The 26,652-nt window shown below is 41.8% G+C and overlaps 1 protein-coding gene across 1 annotated transcript; it reads right to left on the bottom strand.

Annotated features, from left to right (window-relative positions):
* Positions 1–11,687: 11,687 nt before the first annotated feature.
* Positions 11,688–25,154, bottom strand: sfrp5 (secreted frizzled-related protein 5). Its single transcript, XM_035664143.1, has 3 exons — positions 24,174–25,154; positions 16,790–16,867; positions 11,688–13,321 (listed from the first exon to the last, which is right to left on the bottom strand). Exons 1-3 carry the CDS (start codon positions 24,730–24,732, stop codon positions 12,993–12,995), a joined length of 966 nt encoding a protein of 321 aa, XP_035520036.1. The 5' UTR covers positions 24,733–25,154; the 3' UTR covers positions 11,688–12,992.
* Between the last annotated feature and the right edge of the window lie 1,498 nt (positions 25,155–26,652).

Here is a 26,652-nt window from a genome sequence, read left to right as displayed (position 1 = left end):
AGAGACTTACTGGTCAGTGCCCGGTGGTCAGACTGATGAATGAAAGGTGGATGGATGGGGGTTGTTGATGAATGTCTGTTAGGAGGGGCGTGCTTCCCAGAAAAGGGTCTAAGGGACAATACAGGACAAGAAGGCATGAAGTGGCGGGGTGTTGGTGTGGGTTCTGCAGTCAGAACAGATCCGCACTGTCCTCTTTTACTTGCAGCGCACATTCATAGCCCAGGAATCTCCCTTTTGTTTCTGCCAGCCAGTATGTATCAAAGCTACTTAAAAATGGAGCCATTCAGCTGTAGCTACAGATACCCGCTCTGTAACTGCTGAGCTAGCTGCTCGTGTCTCGCATCGTAAGGTATTGCTGTGTGTGTCTGCAAATGCGTGTATGTTTGTGTGTGCTGTCGGCCAGTGATGGCTCTTTTCTTTATAAGCTGGTGTTGACAGGCAGAGACAGAGGTTGTGTAGAGTGTGATGAAGGAGCCAGGGGAGCTCTGTCAGATAGGTGAAGGTCAAAACTACCAAGGGTTTCATCATCACTCACTCACATCGACGGCACTGACCAGAAGATCACTATGTTCTTCCTCACAGTATTGCCACGTAACCTACACTGGAAGACACAATGGCCTATGCTTTTTATCATTCAAAATGTTTTATTGATTTTTACAATATAGACAAATGTGCAAACAAAATAACATGACAAAAAAACATAAAAGAACATCCATTGGCTTATACTTGTGTTTATGCATGTTACCAAGAAAAACCTTCCTCCTTGCTCCTGCCTCTTCAGACTCCCAGTGGCTGAAAGGCTTTAACTTTGAAGCAGCTGCAGTATCCAGACAACATACAAGTGTGTGAGTGTGAGCTGTAGATTGGAATGCTAATTTATTGCACTTAATCTGGATTTGTACATTTTTCATGATTTTTGTGTCAAAAGGTCAGTGTAAAACATTGCACAAGAAGACCTCTTTACAGTTCTAACAAAGCGTTGTAAAGGGGGGAGCAGAAGCTATATAGTCTGTTGTATGGCTTTAAAAAAAAGATGCCTTGATCATGTTGATCCCATGATCCCTTGGGCTCATAACACCCGTTAAGCCTTTTGTTGAACTACAAAGATACATGGTGGTCTATCTGGTTTCCTTTTCTTACTGAAAAATCAACATATAAATGTACAGTGATAACATTTGACTATAAGGGGTTGATTTGTAAAATTTGTATGTGGCTCTGACATTTGCAACTTCTGGCACTCTCACTAACACCCCGCTTGGATTTCACTTAGTGGAAAGTTTCCCACTCTTTATGTAGGATGTTTTTTGCTGCCCTTTTGAGACTCTTTTTAGCTCTCTGTCATATTTACTGTCTCTCTACATGATGAATAAACCTGCTCCTGTTCTGAAAGAACATCCGCAGTCTTAGCAAATGTAATGCAGATAATAGGGCTAATGATGTTTGCATCCATCACAATGTACATTGTGTGGTGCAGTGTAATTAAAAAGCAGTGTTATGTCCCACTATGCGGTTTGGATAGCTGCACCCGCTCCCTCTACGTGATCTCACTGAGTCTGCCTGAACAAATACTTCATCCCTCTGAGGAGGATGGGCGGGGTGCAGACACTGTGAGTGAGAGGGAGAGAATATCTGTACCTAGCAGTATAATGAAAATATGTATTGAAGGAGACAAAAAAGAGACACGGTCATCAAGAAATACACAGATATATACATTACCCGGGCCTCACCTTTTTATTGTATGTAAGCTACAAAGAAGCTACATTTAGCTTCATCCTGACCCACCTGAAGGCACAACAGTGTGATATGATAAGAGAAAACCCAGGAACATGGTGTTAGTTAAAGCACTGCATAGTGATTTAAGTGAGATTGCAATATGTTGAAGCTTTTGTTCACCTGGATATTCACTCCAAGCTAACTCTCTCCTGTCACCATGTCCTGTCTTAAATGTTTTTGCATATCATTTAGTTATTTAAGCAATCCACTGAGCAATGACTTCATCATTATATGATTGATATAAGTGCTTTCAGCTGTACTTGCCTTTACTGTATCTTCACATGAAACGTGGACATGCTGAGGGTCTGTTCCACCATATTAGTTTCATCTGGTGTGGTTTTACCACATGTGAGTGGAGTTTTCAGTTGTTAACACAAGAACCTGATTTTCACACCATTTCTCTTTGAAATATATATAAATAAATGTTTTTTGGAAGTGACGGTGGAACTCAGATGTGATATAAAGTTTGCTCGTGAGAATGTGTGTCATTACTGAAAAATTCTTGGGCAGAATACATCACAAACCCAGAACTCAGCTTTCTCCCTGTTTGTTTATTTTATTTTCTTTTATGTCCCATTTTGGTTATATTTATGTCCAAAAAATATCTCCTAGCAGCGATGCTGCATCTTTTACAAACACAGTTGCGTGACTTTTGCATGTTTGAAACATAAGCTCCAGCTCTCACATAGTTTCAGTGTGGACACATGGACTGATGTGTGGTGAATATGTGTCCCCTCTGTCTCTCTTAAAAGTCTCCATGAAGCTCTGCTCTGTGTCTCTCATCACTTTAAACTCTGATCTCTGAAACAGAGATCCAGATAGACACAGTGATGAAAAGATAAACAGATTACAGTTAAGAATTTAGATAAGACAAAATAAGAGTGGCACAGAGAGAGAGATGAACAAAGGTCTGGACAGAGGCAGCCATAGAGTAAAATAAGGTTGGATGGACCATTTAACTGACTGACCTTGTGCTTGTCTTGGCCAGAGATCAGTAAGCAGAACATGTGAGAAACATTCTATCTATGGCCGATAGTGAGCAGGGTTCATTCCCTTCGTTCAGTACATGTTCAGAAGGATCACAAGTTTCCAAAATCATGTAAGCTGAGCGGAGAACAAAAAAAAGCAGCGTAAATCATTTACATCTGGCTCACCCGTGCTAGACCACAGAGCTCTGTGGTGGAATACAGAGCTATCTTTTCTTCGTGCCCTGTGCTACTTGGATCTGTTCACTCTCTGTCCTGTCTGTTCCTACAAACAAATAGGGCTGCAAATAATTATCGATTATCGTCATTATTGATTAATCTGTTCATTATGTTTTTAAGAATTTGATTCTAGAAATGTAAAAAAAATGACAGCATAATGGTCACAATTTTCCAGGACCAAAGGTGAATTCTTCAAACTGTATCTTTTGTCCTACAGCTCTGAAGAGATCAAACTCAGAATGATAAAGAGAAAAACAATGAATTATCACATTTGAGAAGAAACTTTCTTTCTTTTGCTCGAATAATGATTGATTTAACAAAATTGTTGATTTGTTTAATGTGACTTTCTGGCACTGTGAAGTACTAAATGTTTTTCTGGTATTTTGTGTGTTTTGTTAATTATATTTCACTGTATTAGAGCTGAAAGATTAGCAGATTAATCAACAAAAGATTCATTGGCAAGTGTTAGGGTTAATCATCAATTAATCCTCTCAGTCCTTTTTAAGCAAAATATTTGTGGGTTTCAGTTTCTCACACTTTTTCCTGTTTTTTAAGTTGATTCTCTTTGGGTTTTGGAGTGTTTGTCACATAAAACAAGGAATTCAGAGATGTCACTTTGGGGCTCTGGGAAACTATCTGCATACATGCCATAGACTAAATTTCAATCAATCAGGAAAACAGTGTAGTCGATAATGAAGATACAGTAACTGCACTGCACTATATATTACCTGAAAGAGCAAATGTTTGTCAAGCAGATTTGACAGGAGCACAGCATGACATCTGTATTCGCTACCAAGATGCTCTTACTTTCACTTAAACCACCTGTTTTGAATCGTATGTCTTAGATTTCCCTGCGGTTGGACAGATGATTTTTTGACATCCCAGGGGTACTCACCGGACCCAGACCACACAACCCTCACATCCCACACTATAGAACAACACAACTCTTCTGATGAAACATTTTCCATTGAAACATGCTTTCTCCTCTTGCCCAAGCACTCCGCTATGCCAAACATGTGCTGCTCTTTTTGAAATGCTGGATCATTAATGTCCATAAACACTTCAAACGCTGAAGAGCTATTGCTCTGAAGCTGGCTTGGTGGAGCCGCATTTGGTGGGGTTATTGTTTTAGGCAGCGGGGGAAAGTACAGACCGTTTTTTTGGGCGAGTAATCTGCTCATGGAAAGGAATCAGATAATTAAGCCTGTGCAGTCTGTATTCACACCAAGGACAAATACCAGTGGGGAACATTTAAGGACTTCAGTTATAGCAGATTTGTATAAATATTTATTGCAGTAAGCTTTATTGTAAAATTTGTAGACCTTTCCAAATCTATAGTTAAATTCAGAGCGTCATTTGCATATTCAAAATTCTAAACAAATTTTTAGACCTCCTACATCTTCACTATAGTTATGTTACTTACACCAAATCATCGAATTCTCATTCATTTCCCTTGTTTTGACAACCTGAAAGACAGAAGTAATCCCCTCATTTCAGCCTCTGTGCCAACACAAGAATAATATTTTTCAAGTGGTTGCTAATTGAATGCTGTAGATGTATCCAGCTGTGGGGAGTATCTTCAGTCTTGTAGTTGCAGGACAAATGTGTGTTTTGTTATCTCAATGGCATATGTGATGATATTCTGGGATTTATTATAAACAAGTCCTGGTCGAGGAGATGCAATGAGGTGCAGAAAGGGGTCAGTGATACTGAAACAATGAACAAAATTATTGTCTGAGAGTGAGTAAAGTACAAGCTATGGCTTGTCATCAAGGCAAAGAGTAGTTAAGAGAAAAAAAAGAGAAGAGTGAGAGGTCTGTTGGCCTGAGGCTTAAGACGTGTAGAGGATTGAAAGGCAAAAACAGGCTTAAGTAGAGCTTTAAGACTGCTTCAATAATGCCTAACTAAGCTGGATAAGATGAAATCACTTGTGATGTCAAAATGGTATATAGTGCTAAAACGATAAGTGGATTAATTGATTAGTTGCTCAATAGAGGAAGAATTTAAGGTCCAGTGTGTAACATTTAGGATCTATTGGCAGAAATATAATATTCATAGGCATGTTTTCATTGGTGTATAATCACTTGAATATAAGAATTGTTGTGTTTTTGTCTCAGAATGAGCCGTTTTTATCTACAGAGAGAGCAGGTCCTCTTCCTTGGAGGCCGCCATGTTTAACTGCCATGTTTCTACAGTAGCCCAGAATGGACAAACCAATCACTAGCTCTAAATAGGGCATTTTAGGTTTTTCTCGATTTTCACAGCCACCATAGTTTCTCCTACACCCTTAGAAGGCTGAGCTGTGTACAAGTGGTTGCAATCTTCAACTCCTTCCACCTCTTTAACCACCTTCAACCACTAAATGCTACCCAATCCTACACACTGGTCATTTGAAGAAAAACAACTAGAAACCTTGTAGTTGCGTCAGCGTGCTGATATGTCACATATGTTCTCAAAATTCAGAAGCAAGTAGTTTTTCATCCATCTTTCGGTTCAAGCAGTAGTCATGAAATTTGAACATTGGTGATAATGTGAATACACCCAGATTTTTACTTATTTCTCTAAATGTGTGACTACTCTGGACAGAATAAGAGAGCCTTTTATCACAAGATTACTTATTAGTTAATTGCAAAGTTCCTTCAAATCAGATACAAACGATTTATTTCTTGCTTTTTTCATTTAGTTGGATTTTAAAAAGTGACTTCTCTTCCAGCTTCCTTCCTCTGAGCTATACCCTCGTCAGTTTTTGCCAGCACACATTTCAGTTTTGCTAAGTCTTGGACTACAACGCACCACACAAGCCTCCCAACAGTAAGCCTGAACAGATCCAACAAACATGTTTGCCAGTTCTTAAGGAGACCAAAGTCTTTTGTTTTCTGCTTTTGTTCACTGCAGATAAATCTACCTTCATCATTGGTCCTAAATGCATCAAATATATCCTAACCAACAGATTCACCTCAATAAAAATCTGAGTGAAAATCTTTAAAGACCCTTAACAGTGGCTTTGTATGTCTTTTAAGAACCTATTGTGTGGTTTGTAAGAACCCTTGATGGCAGAGCTGAACAATGGCAGGGACTATTTCCACCTAACAATAGCTTAATGCCACCCAAACACACACTCCCTGAGCCACACAGATTATCCTGGTCTGTGTGAAAAGAGACTGACAAGTAGGAGATGGGAGATTATGTCAATTAGTGGCTACTGTCCCACCTGACGAGACCGCCATGTCTCTCAGGGTCTGATAGGGTCGGAGTTCACGACCTGACTGCCAAAACATGGAGGCAGCTAACCCCCAACCACAGAGGTGGGCTTTGACTCTGTGCACAGTTTTATCAGCCTGCATGCCACACCTACACAAATTCTAACACACTTTTATCTCCTTCTGACCTTCCCCTCATCCCTGCCTGACCTTGACCTCTGCTGTTGTGTGTGTGGCAGAAAGAAAAAGCGGGAGGTCAACAGGTCTCCAGGGGAACAGATTTATTTATTGGCTGATGCTTGTCTTTCCAAACGGGTGTAAATCTCCACGCCAGCCAAGTGTTTGTTCATGCACGTGGGTGTGTGAAGAGTATGAACTTTTGTTTCCGCTTATGTGTTTGGGCCAATATTTGTTTTGTCTGTGCTTTTGCATCCTGGTACGCGTCTGTGTAAATACTTGTGGATGCGTTTTTGGCTGCACCTATGAGTATGTGTATATCCTCTTTGATGTCTCTGTGTGCAAGGGTGTCTGTGCATGGGCGTGTGTGTGTGTGTGTGTGTGTGTGTCCGTGTGTGTGTGTGCTTTCCATGCAGCTGTAAATCTCCAGACTGACATGTTGGTTCAGTAGGGAAACAGCAGGTTTGGGACACACTGATGGCCTTCACAGATGGCTTCAGGACCCTGCCGATGGGAGGCCTTCTACTCCACCTATTAATTTATTAATTTTCCACTGCAGAGGAGACACTGAGGCCAGTGTGATTGTTTCCGAGAGCTTAAGTCCCTTGAGAGCAGCTTGGGTGTTTTCTTATGCAGTCCCTTCTCCCCCCTCGGTTCCTTTCCTTAGCCTCTTCCTGTCCCCGCCCCTGCGTCTTTCCCCAGCGGTTAGTGTGTGCTGTGTGTGCTGGTGGCTGTGTGTGTGTGTGTGTGTGGTGTGCTGGTGCTGTGTGTGTCGTGGGTCTCCTTCTCACCCCAGTGCAACAGGCCAGCCTGACAGGCTTTGGATGTCATTGTCACAGAATTGTTGTGTGACTGAATCAATGTGGGACACAGATGAGAAAAAGCTACACTTTGACTGTCACTTATAACTCCCTTCACACTTTCGCCACTTCATACGTCTTTGCTGGGTGGGAGAGCTGTCTAATCCCATAAAAGTGTAGATGAAGCCAAGAGGCATTGGAGTGGGAATGTAACTTGATTGCTCTAACCCTTGCTCATACTCCAACCTTTGCCAGTCATCCACGTGTTTGTTTAGAATGATGGAATGTATTCTTATTTAATTTAATTTATACCAAACAGCTTCATGTGCCTTACCACCACCCTCTGGAGTTGAGCCTACCCAGATTTGTATCTACAACAAGAAAAGCAAAAAACAAAAAGACAGACACAATCAGATTAGTGATCTGGAGTGATAATAAAGGTGCATATCTGTGGCTAAATGTAAACAAAAGTGTATTAAATTGCACTTTGATTTTATCTTGCTATGAGACAAGTTTCAATGTGAACACACGCTCATGAACACCTTGCTGTAATGACTACACTAGTTGTGAAATATACAGTCATTTTTCATATGCCATTTGGTTTGAAGCTTACGTCTCGTCCTCTCATCTCAGCGGGGATACGCAAGGAAGATGGAGGAATTGTTGAGGTATTTGTTCACTCCAGCATCACTTTGAGGAGACAGGAACTGTCAAATGTGCAGAAGTCAACTATTAACTGTGTAGAAATAAGTAATAGTTTTAAATAAACACTTGGGGTGTGATGACTGCTCCAATACTAAAATGATAGCTACATTGAGGTGTCAGGGTGTCACAGAATGTAACTAGTACAGTAACACAAAAAGAGCTGAAGGGACATAAAAACATTTTGGCATTAGATACACCTGTACACCTGTAGAGCGAAGACGGGAGCAATCATTCCCCAGTCTGAAATAATTTAAGATGTAAAATGGCATATTAGTGTGAATGTGAGGGTGTCACAGAGAACAGAAAATTATCCCTCTGGCTCTGAAGAGCAGTGATTTCATATTCCACATGCATTGTAAAATGGTTCTGACTCCACGTTGCAGTGGTTTAGAAATGACATTACTGAAACAATCCTGCTTTATCATTCATATTCATCATGACTGAGAAAATTACTCAGCTAGCTGAAACTGGCTTTTTAGCTCGAGCAAGTATGCATGTAAATGAGAACAATGTTGTGGAAAGCAGCCTAAATCGCTGTGTATGTGTGTGTGTGTGTGTGCCACATGTAGAACGTTTCTCTGACTTTATTATAGGGAGAAAATGATTCCCTGGCTTGCTCTAGGCCCTTTAAAGGGAGTCTACACGGCACACTTATGCACATCAACAAACACACACACACACACACACAACAAAACACAACATCTTTAATGCATTTTACTGAGCAAGGCATGCCAAGGCTTGGAGCCAGTACAGTCCTCCTGTCCGTGTGCTGCTGTTTCCACCCTCTCTCACTCTCTTCTTCTAAATGAATGTACAACTCTCTCTGTCCTCCCTTCCTGCAGACAGGTGGTCTAGTGGTTCAGACCAGAAGGATGTCTGGCTTACAGTCTAATGCTGTTTTAATGGTACCTTATGTGGTGGGTAAAGAGAGGCATGCTGCAACTAATAGAAATTCTTCTGACTCTCCAGTATGTTATATAATGGTCTCTTTCTGTTGAGGTAGACTAGTCAAATCTGATTAATGTGTGTATGAGCATGTGTGTGTGTGTGTGTGTTTGTGTGCTCACTGGTGTGCAAGTGCAGTCATGTGTACATTAATGCTTTAGTTAAAGAAGATAAAAAATAGTTCTGATAAAGTAATGTTATCTAGGAAGTAGTAAAATTATCTTTTTGAAGCTCCCTTCTTTCTATAAATGAACAAGTAACAATTTATTCCTTTTTACTTGTTTAAAGAAAAATGTAATTTGCTGCCAAAGCAACACCTTGTCCAAAGACTAGGAAGTTCAAAACATCAGCAGTAAATGCCTGCTTTTTTTTTTTTTGTCAGTTGCCCAGAATCAAAGAGCGAGGGCTTCCTTCCAGACTCAGTCTTTCTGTAATTCTTTCTCCACCCATTCTGAAAACTAGTTACAAAATCTAATATTGAAATTGGATCATTGGATATTTGTTCTTTCATTGTCCATAAATCAAATAAAACATTAATTGATAAAGAAAGAGATAACTGGAAGCATTTTACATTATAATAATAGAGTTTACACACATTCAAGTTTCATGAGCTAATTTTAAATGAACCTCATCACATGGAGATGGAAAACATTCTCTAATATGGAAAAAAGGGGTTGGAAGTCGATCACACCCATCTCTCTGGGTTTAATTAAAAAAATTATGGGAAATGTAGAAAATCACTAACCTAAGTTGAACAAGTAGGTGGGTAAGGGGATGTATGTTAAATGCTGCAGTAGGCAACAATTGAACATACACAATGCAAGACCTGCATCTCACTTTCTCTGCTCGTATCATTTGGTTAAGCCCTTCCCAATGCGGCAGCAGAGGGAGCCGGTTGTCCTGTGAAACCTCATCCCTCGTAGGGCTCACTGTCCACGGTGAGAGAATCGCCAAGCCCCAGGGCCCCTCTTGCCACGACTCGCCATTTAAGAAATGCCCCTCCAGCCGTTTGCAACCCCAGGGTAGTGCACCCCAGACTTCAGAGGTAGCTGTGATGCCGTCTAACAGACGAGAAGCTATTACACCCCCCCCAAAAAAAAGTTATTCCCCACTGTTTGTCATCATGTCTCTTTGTCACTCATCGATACGAGCACCATGGCATCAAACTTTTGTACTGTACGCCATTGTAGGCAAAGGATGCTCCTCCTCAAGCTACACGCTGAAGATATTGGCTTGAGTGGGAGCATGTGCAGAGGAGGGTGGCACTGCAGAGTGCACACGAGCAGTGATTGACGCTGTGTTACTTCTCCTGTCTCTGGTTGTATTCATTGCCATTAGGAGCCGGGGGAACCTGACTTTTTCCACAGATTATCTGTCACATGTTCTACTGTCAGGATATAGAGACAGTTTCAGCAAATATGCCGAAAAGTTACTTCTATAAAAGTTACCGAACCTTTAGGATGAATATTTTCTATGTGAGTTACCATTAAGATTGCCAGCCAGAAAGACAGCTCATATTCAACTGTGAAAAATGTGTGTGTGTGTGTGTGTGTGTGTGTGTGTGTGCCCTTTCTGCACTACCTTTTCTGTAACCAATCAGTGTTATAGTGCATGTATGTTTGACGGAACTGTAATCGAGGTCTCATTGGAGGGAAGTGAGACAATGGGAGCCTGTACTCATATTTTCCCACCATGTGTGTCTTTTGAGTGTATATGTGTGTTTCTTTGTGTGTCGCTGTTCCCTCATCAGGCCCTTATTAACTACGTACACTTAGTGACCTTTGAGGAGGTGCTGATGGTTGTCTGTGGGACCCAGCCAAGTTTTTCCTGTCTCCTTTTTTACCCCACGTAAGGTTCACTGATTTATCTTGTTTTATGAAAGCTGCTCATCTTTTCCTTCTAAAGCTACATGTAATCTACTGCTTCAGCTCTGAAGGAGAGGGTCTACACTTTCCAACAAAGGCTTCTCCACCTGTGTGGAATTTTCAGCTCGGTGTTTATCGTGTTTGATCACTCACAGAGAATTTGCTAGTTTTGAAGTCTCCCATAAAGGCAGTCCTGTCCAACACGTTCCTACCCATTATCCCTGACCCCTCCTGCTTCTGTCATTCCACAGTCTGGAGACTGGAGTGTGCACTATCTCCACAATCAACTGGAAATAGGTCATCACTCTACTGGCGTTCACGCTTCGAACAGTCTCCAAATGTCTCCACATTTCGGGGAATATGGGCGGAAGACAATAAGCATTGTACAGTGTCACAATTGATCCATCTTGCATTTTGGAGAACAAAGATGCCAAATTCTTTTTACTGCAGTGAATTAGTTATGTGTGTGTCCGGAGTGATTAAGCTCTGGATGTTTTTGATAAAGTTGGTCGGTTACATTGCAGCCTGCTGTCTGTCTGCGTCACCCTTTTACTCTTTAACATTAAATACTGGTGGTTTTGTAGCCCAGGCTTTGTGTAAAGCAAAGAGCCCAGTGTGGATCTGGAAGATCTTGGCATTGCACAGAGCGTAATTAAGGTTTTAGACAATGTGCACTCTTACAATCCTCTATGTACCTTCATGTTTTTGGAGAATCTGCAACTTAGATCAGGTCCATGTATTGCTTTGCTCCATTTGATTTTCCACTTAAAGCTTACAAGGAGCTTTCGTTTTGTGTTGATTCTGGCGGCCCCTTTGGACAAAAGCAGGAGTGTTTCCACAGCCTCATTTTATTGAAAATTAAACTATGAAGCATTACACAGACCCAAGAGTGTGCCTTGCTCTGCCTGGAAGCAAATAAGTATGCACAAACTTATGTCTATGATAATATCAGAAAAAGCCTGGCACTTTGTGGTTCAATCACAACAAAAAGAAATGGCATATTTCAAAGAAATATTCTTTATAAAAATTTCAAATATATTTTATTCATTTACTTTTCTTGTAAAACAAAGATGTATTTCAGTAACAGAACTACTTACAGGTTAACTGATTAGAAAATATTGTCAAAGTTAAATTTTCATCTTTAATTGCTACAGCGACAGTGAATTCAGGTGCTATGTCTGTATGTATGATTTCTGCTTTCATACAATATAAGTTTAACTGAAGCAAATTAAAAAATTTAAGTACAAAAAAAGAAACATTTCAAGAGTGATAGTGAAAAATAGCGAGTACCAGAGACTTATCAACCCAACATTGTTGGTTCTGTCCAGAGTCTCTTTTCTCTCTTTCTTTCTCTTTTATTCTCCACTTGTTTTCAGGAAGATGTCTTCTCTGCCTTAACCTCCTTTCTCTCTCCAATTGGAAAAAGCAAAAAATATTCAAGTTTCCCTCTTTCAGGCCACAAAAAAATGGTGCTGTACAAAGTCAGTGGAAGCATCATCCAGTCTGTCAGTCTGTCTCATTCCATCGGTCTTCTTTCCCAGCAGGGATAAAAGAAAAAAAGCCCAGTTTTCTAATCATCTAGTATTCATCTGAATTACCTACTTTTTACATTGTTAAAACATACAGTTAAGTAGATCATCTACATTTCTCTGCTTCTGATGTTGTTCCTGGGAGCTCTGTGCCAGTGTGTGCACTGGCCCATTGCACAGCCCACATATTCTGTAGCATATCATTTCTCTCGGCTCTTTTTACACAGAAACAAACCGTGCCTTCCCTCTCAGCTCCCTTTCCATTCTGTCTATAATCATTACATTAGCAAACATATTTTCCCTCCAATAGTTGCCTCACATCTTAATGCTACTGTGTAATTGATAAAGTTGCTGTAAGATATCATACAAGTGATTGGTTCTACTGTATCAGAAGAGGAAAGTAGAATTGTTAAGGAAGATCCTGTCAGATTGCACGGGCAATAAAATGTCTGTTTTTCTTTGAGAAATGTAATTATTTCACCTTAATTTTTATAGAAATCTGTGGTTTATTTGGGGCTTTTATTATTCAAAGTGAGGGTGCAGTCTTTGCCCTTTCAAATATTAATATGTCTGATTCATCAGCACAATCTGATTTATGTTAAAGCTGAGATAAAAAAAAAAAAGTGTGACCACCCTGCGACCCCTCATAGGACTATGTAGTGGGTTGGTAACAGATTTTGCAGGCATCTGGGGTTCAGGGACGCATTATTGAAATGAGAATTCGGATCTACGTGGAACAGGGTGGAATGTGGGGAGCGACTGTGGATTGTGCGAACAGGTACAGTGAGCCGCGTCACTGGAAGACGGTGTGGTAGGTGGGACACTGATGGGACTTCATGAACTTGATGGCAAACTTGAGCTCCTTGCTCTTCTTGTCCCACTTGTGAATGGACATGAGTAGCAGTTGTTGGTCCACTTTACGGCCCATGATGAGGAAGTTGGAGCCCAGGCTGTCCAGCTGGGAACACGGGCAGTTGGCGCCATTCTTGATGTACAGGGTCAGTTTCTTCAGGTCCTTCTTCCTCAGCACACCCTGCTTCAGCACTTTCTTCTTCTTTTGTGCTGCAATTAGCTTCCGGTCACCCTTCTCCTTCTTCACCTCCTTGATTTTCATCTTGAGGACTGAGGGAGAAGAGAGGGAGATATATTTAAACTCAGCTCAACTTTTATTCTATAAAACACAGATGTTTACACCCAGAAGCTGTTTATGTGTCATGTCCATTGTTCACTTCTTCTTTGAGCAGCTGTGACATTTCTTCTCTCTGCACTCAGTGCTGTGCTGTGCCAAAGAAGCAGCTATTTTACACCTCTCCTGAGTATCATCATTTAACCTCTCCTGTAGTGTATTAAAACGACATCCTGTGTGTATGTTTGTGTGTCTGACTTGGGGAAAACCCATAAAGAAAAAGGAGAGTGTGTTTAAGTGTTTTGAAGCTGTTGAGGGTAAGAAAGAGTCAACAGCCAAGTACATGATAATTAAACATTTTCTTTTCACAACTGGTTAAACTTTGTTTTTGTTTATTTACTTTTCAGTGCTTTGGCCTGTATAATGCAGCATTGTTTTTTTTATTGTTAGGGGATTTTATCTCATGTCAAATCTTGCGACTTGTGATTGCCAGTTAAGTCAAGCTTTTAGGGAGTTACGTTTGAATAAGTCAAGTCCCAAGGGCTCATTTTTCTGACCTAACTTTGATTTGAGTCAAAGTCTTGAATCTTAAGTCTAAAGCTCTGGTCATAATGTTAGTATGTATGTTTCTACATGGGACCACATTCTTAGGCACTTTGTAGTCAGATGTAATCAGTGTTTATGTCTCATGCTCCTCTCGGGATATTGCGCTTACTTTGTGCTTACAGTCCTGTATTTTTAAGACAAAAATACAGAACAGATGACCTCTGTACACCGTTACAGCATATGGGGAGTTTGGTTACAGCAAACTCCAGTTTATCAACCTAATGAAGTACTAACTTGTATTTCCCGTCGAGCCCCATGTTTATAAGTTCATATTTTAACATGTGAGAGATTAAAATTGAACTGCCAAGCATTTGAGAGAGGAATTCTCTGGGTGAACATTTTGACAGGTGAAATTAATCATGGGCTGGGCAAAGACGTGGAGTCGGTATGAAGCTTCGCTATGTACCCAAGCCTGTTGGAAGATCGCCATTTCACTTCTCGCCTGCTTGTCTACGGTTGCATAAACATCCCTGGGTACACTCTGATACGTATACAGTACATGCGAAGTGATAGCATGTTCAAGATGGAATGTGTGCGTTGAGTTTTTATGTGCTGCATTTTGCGTGCCTACATGCCTGAGTGTGTGCGTATTTTTGTGAATGAATGCATTCAGGTGTATGTGTGCGTTCAGTAAAGATAGAAAGGATAAAATAATTTCCCTCCCTGCGTCACTTTGAATGCCCACTCATGTTCAGTCATAAGTGATGCAGTGGGGGGCCCACTGTGCAGCCTGGCCAGTATCCTTGTGACAAGCAGTGCCCACGTCTTTATACAAACTGCAGAGGGGGTGTAGAGGTGTAGAAGCAGATGGAAAGAGAAGGAGTCAGAAGTGTGCCGTCATTTTGAGGAGAAACAGGTTTTCTTTAAGCTAAAGAAAGCAACCTCCCTCACCAACCTCCCTCGCCAACCAGGTATTGGCTTCATGTCCGTACCCTGCCGGACTCACTTCCCTCCCCCTTTTCTTTCTACTCTTGTCACTTGCAATGATACGTCGAGGAATGTGGAGAGATCAGACATCAAAAGTAGACTGTAATAAAACACGAAAGTACGAAATGCTTTGAGGGCGAACGGTTTCTGAAGATGAATAGGTGACAACATTCATGAGGCGTGAGATCAAGCTGTAATCAGCTATCGGCCTATAGAATAACATTGTCGAGTCATTCTGCCTTGATCTTTGAATCCATACGTCATGGTTATCTTGACTTCTCTACTCATCCTCATGTCTCATCCAGTCACATACATTAATAACCGATAAAATGTATGCGTGTATGGCTGGCTATCTGCTTTCACATAATCATGTTTCATTCTAATGAACAGAAAGAATCTCTGTTCGGTTTTGTGATCTCCGAAACACCCTCATGTTGGAAGATTGAGAATATGTAATCCTGAAATTAATCAGACAAAAAAATCTGTGATTTGGTAAAGATTAATTATAGGGATGAGTCCGTATTCTGACTGCAGCCCAAAATGTGAGTAGTATGCACAAAGATGTATTTTGTTGTTGTTTTTGGACATGATGTGTTGGGTGTTTATTAATTTATGATTTATAATGGGTCATGTCTGTATATTTAGGTCATTTTGTATGTGTGGGAAATGGCCAGAGGATAGATTGCGAAACTTGGTCTCTTTTAAACTGCAGATATTTCCTCCGTGGGACGCTACAGCATAAAAATATGTTTTCAGCATCAGTCTGGCCACATTTCATTTTCAATCACACTACTCTCACTAATCTGTTCAGAAACATGTTCTTCGCGAGTCTCCAAAAGGTTAGAGGGTTTTTGTCACCATTATAGTTCAGAGCTCAGAATATTATGACCAGAGAAAATAGAGAGCAGTATATCATTAACTCTAAAGACTGGAGCAATAGTCCATGCAAGCAGAAGTTCAGCTGCTGTGGAGTATGATGGGCCAACAGCCTCAATGAGCAGAAATAATGGAATAATTATATTCTGGCTTTGTGTGCAGGTCATTACTGTGGTGAAAGTGGAATACTGGAAAGTAGAAAGTTGAGTGTCAAATAGTGTTGAATGGACACTGGGTAATGAAAGCTGTTAAATTAATTTAGCAATGTATGAGAAGAAAGGGGTTATGCTAGCAGAGGGAATAGTGCAAAATGAATGTCTGTTCTGCTTGTTCGTGCCTGCGCTTATTTTGACATCATATGTGGTTTAACAGAACAGAAGAGAGAGATGATCAAAACTGAAACATTAATTAGGTAATGAAAAATATCATGTCAAATCATATTATTTTTATGTCCACCAATGAAGTACCCCTTAACTGAAAGTGAAAACCAACTTCAGTGTATAATACATTTTAAGTGTTAGTTGGTGTTACCGTCGTCTATCTTTTAAAACTTAAGGCTTTTGTTTTTACATTGATAAAGAACTGTGTGCAGAATATTGACAATATTGTGTATGTGCATGTGTATAAGGGTCCTGATTTTTCTATCTTACATAGTGTAATATTATTAAAATAATGGTGGTAGACAGGTAGACTTGAACATTAAAATGCTGTTAATGTAATTTAGTCAAATTTAAAGCCAAAACTAATGTTCCGAAATGTTCATGATGGTGCATATCTGTGCATTTGAGCTGCTTCTACTCAAATTCCTTTTCATTCTCTTCGTTTTATTTCGTTTATTAACTCGTGAAAAGTGCAAACCTATGCAACTTACTGTAGTTCAGCAGTTTACGTTGCCACCTGCAGGCAAAGAACGCAAAGCGTCTGCAGTTTTAACTTTTATGCCACCTCTGGGCAATAAGCAGCCCTGCTGTGCATTAAACTGCCCCTCCTTATCTGTACTGTACTCTGTGTGTGTCTATATGCAGGTCTCACTCATTTTCATTGCTGGTACTTACCAAAGTCACTGGCACAGTAATGCTCCATGATGTTGTCTGCTTTCAGCTCATTGTCACACGGAGGGCACACCTTCGACACTGAAGGGACAGAAAAATGATTTGCCATTAACAACTACATCTTTTATATTCTAGCCAGATTAGCTAATATCCAATGGCTGAGTTGAGGTCATTGTTAGTCAAGTGCAGTCAGCAAAACCAGAGCCTTGCCAGTATGAAATCGTTAAGCCCTGAGCACTTTTGAGGAACTTATTTGCAGCCCCCCTTCACTTGTCAGAGGCTATTTGCTGCGGTGTGAATATACAGTCCAGCAGGCTGACTGATATTTGCCCTGCAATTACCCTGGACAAAATGTTTTTATTCTGCCCCTTGTATATTTTGGTGGTGCAGGCGTGGTCTTGGCTGTGAAGAAAGGTAAACGCTGCAGCAGGAGCAGCTGAACATGGTGAAAAGTGATTCAGTACACAGACACGGCCAGCATTTAGGCCACACAGCAACCACACATTGTGAAACAGCAAGGGGAAACCAAAGCAACAAGTTCAGCTTATTTTTAACTCAAAATTTATGGGCCTGCCTGCTTTGCTCAAAAGCACGTTTAGCCTCACTAACTTTTGATTTTGGACTTCGTGATTGTTGTTATTGTGTACCCCCACACTGGAGAGAAGTATAGGCCATAAATGACATTTTTTTTTTTTTTTTTACATGTTTACTGCATTTTTACATTAAATACACAGCATAAAACTGACAAAATATGCCTGGAAAAGAATGGAAATGACGAGTTTTCATACCATTTTAACTTAATCAAATATTCTTTCTCACTTCCATCACCCATGCCACTTACAAAACTTGCGTTCAGAGCCCTCAATCTGTTCTTTCTTAGACACACAAACACACACAGACATGCTTCATACTCCCTTTCAATTTTCTCCAAAGTCTCTTCAATATAAAACTTTATTATGACAATTACTAGATAAACTCCATGTAATCCCAGTGGGGCTGGTTGTAGCTGTACACATCAGTCCACTCATCCACAAAACAGACCCTTGTGCCGTTTAAGAGAACAAGGTATAATATTAGAAAGGGCAGGGAGAGAAGGATGTGGTATAGAAATCTTGCCCACAGCAAATATATATTTTGTACACCTACAGTGCAAAGAAATATCATTAGAGAAAACTTGTCTGGCGGGACAACGGCGCTGACCTTCTGCTGAGTAAGTACGTTTTTTCAGGATGACTGCTTATAGGAGAGCTAAATTTTTCTTTCATTCACTCACCACTATATCCAAAATATGTTCAGATCTCTCCGCCCTCTCTTTTCCTGTGTGTCTCACACTTACAAACACACACTCATGCCAACAGACACAGGATTATTCTAGCACAGTCCAGCCCTGCCCCCTGGGTTAAAAGTCAGGGTTCAAAGGTTATCACCCAGGCACAAACCTCGGCGTCTGGGCAGATAATGAAAGGGGTCAAAGTTTAGCATGCTTCACTGCTCGGGTCGCGAGGAGGTGAACCCCCTAACCACCGCTGAGTGCATGTGTGTATGCGCTCCTACGTGTGTGTCAGTGTTGAACCATGTTCTTGTGGAGTAACTGCCAGTTTTTCCTCCTCTGAGGGTTCCCATGCTTTCACAGGCGGGGAGACCTGCAAGGCCTTACAGGGTCAGGCTTGTAATTGTCTGGTGCTGACATGAAGACTGAGGACAAGAGCACGGAAACTTGCACACACACACACACACACACACACAGGTCGAGAGATGCCAAAACTCTGGATTTGTCTGTTTTGAATGATTCCTTAGAAGCTGTTACGTTTTATTCAGACTCTGTGGTAATTCATTCTGGTTTCACAGGGGTGGTATGTTGGCAGGAGGCCCAGTTGCCTGGATGCCAGAGCATGTGTCAGGAGAAAGCGGTTCCTCCATGAAACTTAGTTGAGCTTGGACCGAAAACCACCATTTGGATGCCGCTGAGAAATCAATTAAGCGACGACTGCCCTCATCACGGTCTGGTCTCTGCTGGGGGAATCACCGTCATGTTCTGATGGGAATCACTGCTGCGTGGCTTGGTGTGTTTTTTTTCCTGGACACATTTCTACTCAGCAAATATTTTGACATTAGGTCATTAATGTATTTTGCCATCATCTCAAAGCAGTTTAGGAATTTTTTACCATGCAGTGTGATTAACTTGTGAGAATTATGTTCTCGCGTTGGTTGACTTTGGACTTGACTAGCTCTAGTGTGCTGCTTCTCGTCATCTGCACGCTGGGTTATTACAGAAACTTTAATGTTCCCAATCACAGTGAAGAATGTTATGATATTGTCCTTTCAGACCTGTTGTTGTGGAAGATGAAGAGGTCAGGAGTTGATGATTGAGGATAAGAGGAAAAAGATGACGGGAGCAGGGTTAGTAAGGAGGTGGTCTGTTGGAAAGCCCTGCTGTTAATCTTCAAACAGCAGGCCAGAGTGGAAATGACACAAGGCAAGAGTCCAGTAATTTAACTGCACAACTTCACTTAGTCATAGCTCTGAGGTTAATATCACTTTCTCCATTTCAGTCTCTCTCTACGGATGTCTCTCTACTCTTGTCCCCCTCTCTCACCCCCTTTTCCTCTCTTTCACATAACCTCAAACCATCGAGAACGTGGTTGATCTTATTGATGAAGATGTTAAAAAGTCATTTGTCAGATAAAGACTTTTGAAATAGAAGGCCCCATATAGAAATATCATTGTGCACATAATGTGATATGCTGTCTCTAAAATGAGTCCGCTGAGACCTCCAAAACCATGACAACACAATGATGATATCATCATTGTCATTTTGTCATAATTAGTTGGTGCAGTAGGAAATTGCTATGTGTATTTTTTTAATTTTGTAGTTTCAGCAACATACATTTTAGTCATCACCAAGCATCTAAAAGAGCGGAAACGCCTTGCCCAATCGCAATCTATTCCTAAAAGCCTTCATTTGTGATTACATGACATTCAAGAATTCTTCTGAAGTCACTTTTAGAGTTGGGTTAAAACTTAGTTGCAGTATGTGTAAAAGTTACATGCTTCTGCTCACTTTCTCTCTCTCTCTCTCACACACACACACAAACACACATATCTCCACACAAAAGATAACCAGATCTACATCCGCCATCCGATCCCCTGATGTGTCTTGTACCTCATCCCCGGCAGCTCGAGCATCACGGCAACTTTTATGGGAAGAACGTTCCATTTAAAGTATGTGCGGGTCACTATCTCATGCCTCATTTGGGCCCTTTAAGTTACGAGCAGCAACACTTATGACATAAAACGGTACTGTTTCTGAGATGAAATGCAGCGTGTGATTTATGTCGAAGGGCCTAACATCTGTTTTAATGCGGCATGTAGACAGACAGAGGAGGACTTAAATAGGGCCCACAGGCTGCCCCCGGGGCCCCTAAAACACAGCACGCTCCTTGCATCTGTAGGAATCCTATACAGAAGAGAAAATACATTCTCAAAAGGCCGAGGCAGTCTTCCATGCACAGAGCATTGGATCACATTTTCCCCTTTCATATAGCAGCCAGGGCCACATGAGTAGCGCCCATTGTGCTGCTGGGGACCTGACAGTGCTGCCTGTCTCCTTTAACACGGTTGTAACTTACACTAGCCGCATCATTGAGTACGGCGAGGACAGACAATATCTTTCACACCATGCAATTTCAACGACTTTCACTGGACAACGTGCATATTGTCTTGAAGATTTTATGTGGAAACCTGCAATTTAACCCAACTTAACAGACAGCTCAGAATTCTACCTACACCTAGCATACATGTCGATCTGCTGATGCTGACAGTAGCTAAAGGTAGCATCGTTAAATCCCTAAGGTGGAGTGGATGGGTGGCATTAATTGTGCTCTGCCTGACAGCCTGAGCTCCGCTGGCCTTTTTCAATCCCTGGATGCCTGGGCTCTCTTTTGTCAGCAATCTGCTTGTCTTCCCTGGTATAATACCTACAGACTTGTGTTTCACATAATCACACCCCATGGGCCCCACACACACACACACACACATACGTACATACACACAGGTACAAATGTCAACACATGCCAAAAAAATCATCCACACAGAAGCTGAGCTCAGGTGATGGTTGTGTTCCTCTCAGTTTTGGCTATGACAGAGAGGTGGAAAGTGAATCTAACTCTGTACTGTTAGTTTCCACAGGAGCTATATCATGTAATTGCAGAATAGCTCAGATAGCATCGGGGCCTCCTGGACAGGGAAAGCAGCGGGTAGTACAGTACTTAACTCTTGTATTTAATCCAACTCATGGAGCGAAGCCTGCGAGCTAGTTCAGGCAGGTCAACTCGAGCAGCACCTCCTATGACAGCACGCGACATGCCTTTCCATAGACAACTAACAAGCCACACCGTTCCAATCGTTGGCGTCTATTTAGACGCTGCGCGACGACAATCTCTCAGCTCCCGATCTTGCGTTGTCAATGACGCTGTTGCCTCAGATCACATCGCTGCTACTCCATTGCTGCCTTTCTGCGCTGTAAGCCCCACCACCACCCCAGCATCCACCTGTAGGCTCCGACAGGGGGGGTTAAGGTATTTGTGCATCATTCCCCAATATCTCTGTAAACATATGTGCAGGGAGTGATGAGGTCGGAGTCTAGACGCCAAAATCTAATATGTTATATTGCTTTAATAAACACAAACGTGAGTTGGCTGACTGAACTGAGATTCACCTTGATCACCTCAAGAGTCCTCATATGATCCTGTGTGAAGAAGATCCTTCATGTCTTTTGACACAGAGGATTCCCAGGAAACTCACTTCTAACAGTTCTTAGCTGAAATTCTTTTCCTTTTTATTATTTTTGGCTGTGTTTTGTGTGTGTGTGCGTGTGTTGTGTGCATGTGTGTGTGTGTTTTAGAGCCAAAAGATTGTCCTCGAGATGGCCTCATCGGCACATCTGAGAATCTCTGGTTCTTAACAAAATGTCAGTGACTGAGCCTTCGGGCTACAAGTGATATGGGTTCACTCTCAGTTTCAAAAGCACACACACACACACACAGCGGACACAACAGCACACACACACACTGACATACACAAGCACACACTCAAATTGAATTGTTAAACGAATTTTCTATTTTTGATTTATTCTTAAAACACTGAATTCAACATGTTTCGGCTTTATTCTCTCTACATAAAATTTCTTAATACCACAGATCCCTCTACATATTTGAATTGAACTCGCACCACTTTCTGTAATCTAGCCGCCTCTGATCATTATTTGATTAGATAGGACCAACAAACAGTTGCCTGTTTGAGGAGGTGACAGATGAAAGTTAAGCTGCCTGCCTCCTTCTCAGGGAGCATGTAAAAGAATGAGTTATGGCTCTGCAAAGCCAAAATGTCACATAGTTGATACCAGTCCTACAAAAACAGAACACCCATTTTCCCTAATGGAATAAGTCGGTGAATTAACCAGAGAATCCTTCCCCGCTTTTATCAGGCTGGATAATTAGATGCTTTCCTACTTTATCCTAGTGTATCCTGAACATTATTGATAAAAGGAAGATAGTCACACATCTTGTTCATGAGCTGACGGCCTTAAATCTTTAAGTTGCTATATTTAGTGCTTTATATAAATCAGCTATAAATGTCAAAGACAGCTAAGTTAAGGAAAACACATTTACTATATATATCAAGTGAAATATTAACATGCAGGAACATTTCACTCTAAGTAGATAAGAAACGGCAATAAACGGTTAAAGGCAAGAAGTGGAACAATGAGAATAATAAACCGTTTTCTTCAGGTCTTTATTGAAAGCAGAGAGCCAGACACTTTTTATACTGCAGGAAGCAGCTTTTCTCCTATTCTGTGCACTGTCTGCCTGTCTTTACCCTCCCGCTTCCCTCTCCTTTCACTCCTCTCCATTCGGCTCTCTCCGGGACAATCAGACTTTAGCCATTCCCATTCTCTGCCTGCCTCTCTTGTCCTGTCATGTCGACTAATTAGTGGGAGCTCAGTAATTGGCCTCCTAGCTAATTGGCCTGCTGGCTGCCAGACCCAACAAAGGCCTAGCAGGCTGGGACACAGTGGGGACTGTCCCCCCTTCACTGTCTAAAGACTCTCATCAACTCCCTCTCTCCCCCTTTCAGCACTGACTGCTTTTGTGAAGAGGCTGCTTAAGTAGTCGCAGTGCATGCACACACACACACACCTATTTCTCTCTATTTAGTTCCCACTCACACTCTCACAGCTCAATATTGGCCCATCTGTCTGTCCTCTTACTCATTGCCTGTGAAAAATTATATAATATTTTCCATTTTTTTTTGTGAATCAAATCTCTCTCAGAAACCCTAGTGTAGTAATTTTCCTACTTATTTCCTCCATTTTCATCTTCATCTCCTTCATTTATTGACACTCTGCAGACCAGCTTGTGAGCTGCACGCATGCCAGCTTCAAATCAGACATTCAGTCGGTTGTTAGATTGACTGATTAGCTGCTGATGGATGTCTGCTGATAAAAGTGTGTGTGTCGGTATGCATGTGTGTGTGTGTGTCACCTTTTCAGTTAAGTTGTGTTTAACATAACAGTCCATTAATCTTAACTCAGTGAGCGATCTGGCCACCGGAGTCTCTCAGTCTCCTGTCTGTGTCTCTCAGTCTCTCTCTGTCTCCCTGAGGCGTATGTAGATGACAGGGAGCCGTCCTGAACTGTCCACTTACTCAACAACTCCCCTGTAGCCTCTTCCTGCCTTTGTCTCTCTCGCTGACCTCCTCTGGATATTCTCTCAATTGAACCTTCATCCGTCACCATTCCATTTTCAGACTCTCACTGTTTCTGACACTGCAGGCTTTTGAATGCTCATCTGTCTTGCTAATGTTGTTAGATGAATCATTGTCCTGATATTTGCAATGCAGAGACAAACTATATTTCCTCATATTATTTTTTCTTTTAATAGTGTTTTATGTTTGTATTTTTCTGTCTGCACAAAACATGTCATAGTTTAGCAATAATTTCATCTTTTTTCATGACAATTATATTTTTTTTTCACCCAATTTAGAATACTTGCTGTGTACTAAAATTGCACGTATTATACCTCATCATTACAAACCTAAATTTGTACAATATAAACCACTTTTTTTAATGTATTAATTTACTCTATTTAAATTGATTGTAATGTGGTTACTGAACTTCTTTGAATTTTGAGAGGACACTGTGTGCAAGTGTGAACATGTAATTTTACCTGCTGTAACAGCCATAATTTAAACTTTTGACCAGTGACTTCTTTCAGACCCATACTTAAAATAGTTATTTACACTATTGTGAACTTTTAACATGTCTGTGTGTGTAGATGCTTTTGTGTCTGAGAATGCTTGAGTGAGGGTGTGCACATAGCTGTCCTACCTGGTGGCTGGGTTGCGTGGTTCCCAGTGAACTGCATTGGGATGCAGAGGTCGTTATCAATGGGAAACTTATCACAGGTCAGCATCTCTGGCCAGGGGAAGCCGTAGGTCTCCATCACCGGAGCACAGCTGTCCCTGACGGCCTCACAAAGCGAGCGGCAGGGATAGATGGGCCTGTCCAGGCACACTGGTGCAAACAGCGAGCACAGGAACACCTGGGTATCAGCATGGCACCGTTTGGCCAGGAGGGGCACCCAGCTGCCCGCCTGCTGCTTGACTTCTGGCATGGTCTCGTGGTCCAGGAGGTTGGGCAGCCTCATCTTCTTGTAGCCCACATTGTGGCACAGGCGCAGGTCAGCTGGTATGTCCACACACTGGGGCTGCTTGGTGTAGAAGCGGCCATTGTGGAAGTTGTCCGACTGCCAGCTGTAGTAGTCGTACTCATCTGCGGCCGAGACGGTGAGAAGGAGGAGGAGGAGGGAGAAGAGCGACAGGCCCAGTGCCAAGCTGAAGGAGCCCTGGGTTAATGCCCACCTGGGGCTCTTTTGTCCGTGTGCCATGCCTCTCTGAGCTCCAACCAACAATTTAAGAAGGTTGTATCCAAAGTCTCCAAAGTAACTCAGTGAAGACAAAATGCGGAGAGAAGAGAGGAACAAGTGGGGCAGGCGTACAAGCTGTAATCCCTTTTTGTGTCCTGAGTGTGGACGCGGTGGATTGAAAACAAAAGTGTTTAATTCCCTTCTTCCCTGGAGAGTCAGCCCTCTACGCCTCCCTGAAACACCTCCCTGTGTGTGTGTGTATGTGTGCCTCAGGTAGTGGAGTGGGGAGGCAGCAATCAAGGAAGGGTGAGCACACAAGTAGGACTGCTTATTTCCTAACTTTCCCTGTTCACAATTTCTCACTCTCCTTTCCTCTCCCTCTCTTTAGCACTGTCTCCAGCTCTCTCCTGCTCTCTGTCTATCAGTCTGTGGCTGTAATGAGGAGTACCTTAGGTTTTAAGAGGCAGTGGTAGCTGCTCTCTGTGGCTGCCTGCCCCCTAGCAGGCTCCCAGACCACTCACCTTCCTACTGGCCTCCCCTGCACTCACTCACATCAGCCTCAGCCAATCACAACATTGGGGGAGGCTCCCACCGGCCTTCAGGACACTCCTTCTACCCTGACAAAACCCCTCCTTTACAACAAGTTAACATGAGAGAGAAAGAGAGAGAGAAAGAGAGAAAGAGAGAGAACAAACTGGTAAGTTTCTCCAGCTGCATTTTTATGTTCATCTCTCTAATATTCACAAGATTCTCTGTTCACAACCACAAAGACAAAGACATTGTCACCGTCTTACTCATGATGTTTTCCTCAAACATTTGTAAACTTTCTACCCCTCTTACATTTACTCATCAGAGGCTCAACAAGCTTCCTGCACGTTGCTTCACACATAACAAATGATGTCTGCTTGCCATTCATTCCTGCTCCCTTCATTAGCTCAAACTGTCAGGCATATGTCTGGCTTTTGCTGACATCGGCAGTGAGAAAGCTTACTCACACACTCACACACACACAGACAAAAATCTAAATGCAAGAAATCCAGAAGAAGAAAGTGAATGAAGTGGGTGGGAAAGAACTGCAAAGTGTGGGCTGTGCAGCTACAGGTGGCTAGGTGGTTTACCCACCCTATGGGAGTTATGCTAATGTGTATGTTGGTTGTGAATAGAGGCACGCTGTCTCTCTGTCTCTTTCTATCAGCGCCACTGACACAGTGAGGGCCTTCGCCTTGGCAGCAAATTCACTAGAAGGGTCACATTCAGATTCAAAGGGCTGTAGCAATGGGAGCAGGATGTGGGATCAGTGGCTCGCATGGAGGGTGTTCTTGCATCTTACATTTGATCTGCGTCACGCATTAATGCTTGTCCTCATGTGAATGGGCTGTAAATGCAGGTTCACACAAATTTCAGCGAAGTATTTGTTTGCTGGTGCAAGCAGACATTTTATCATGATATATCAGGATTGTCAGGACATAGCCTGGATCATACTGCGGCCGGATACACTAGGATAAAGTAAAAAGACATGTGATTTTAGATTATTATTATTATCTGTATGTGGCAGTACAAACAAGGAGACTAGGAAAGTGTGTGAGTGTGTGTTTTGCAAACAGTTGGAGGTGTACTTGGATGGGAATCAGGGACAGTATTGTTCTTTGCCTGTAGCGTAGAAGATAAAATTCCAGAAACAGCAGTCTATCCATAAAATTTAATTCAATAAGATGAAATCAAATAGATAAAAATGCAGTTCAATATCAGGAAACCAGGCACATCAATAAAACCCTCTAGTCCACATTATCCAAGCACCCATATAGTTTAATAGTCTCTTGACCACACTTTCACTTATTTCCAAAGCCAGAGGACTGTGAATAAGATTACTGCACTACCTAATCATTTTTTACTTGAGAATGGAGTTGAACACGTTTCAAACTTATCTTCCCGAGCTACAGC

The sequence above is a fragment of the Morone saxatilis genome, unplaced genomic scaffold, assembly GCF_004916995.1.
Source record: "Morone saxatilis isolate NCDOM2014 unplaced genomic scaffold, NCSU_SB_2.0 Contig19, whole genome shotgun sequence".
NCBI lineage: Eukaryota > Metazoa > Chordata > Actinopteri > Moronidae > Morone > Morone saxatilis.
Note: the sequence above shows the minus strand (reverse complement) of the source record. Positions and strands in the feature narration are given on the sequence as shown.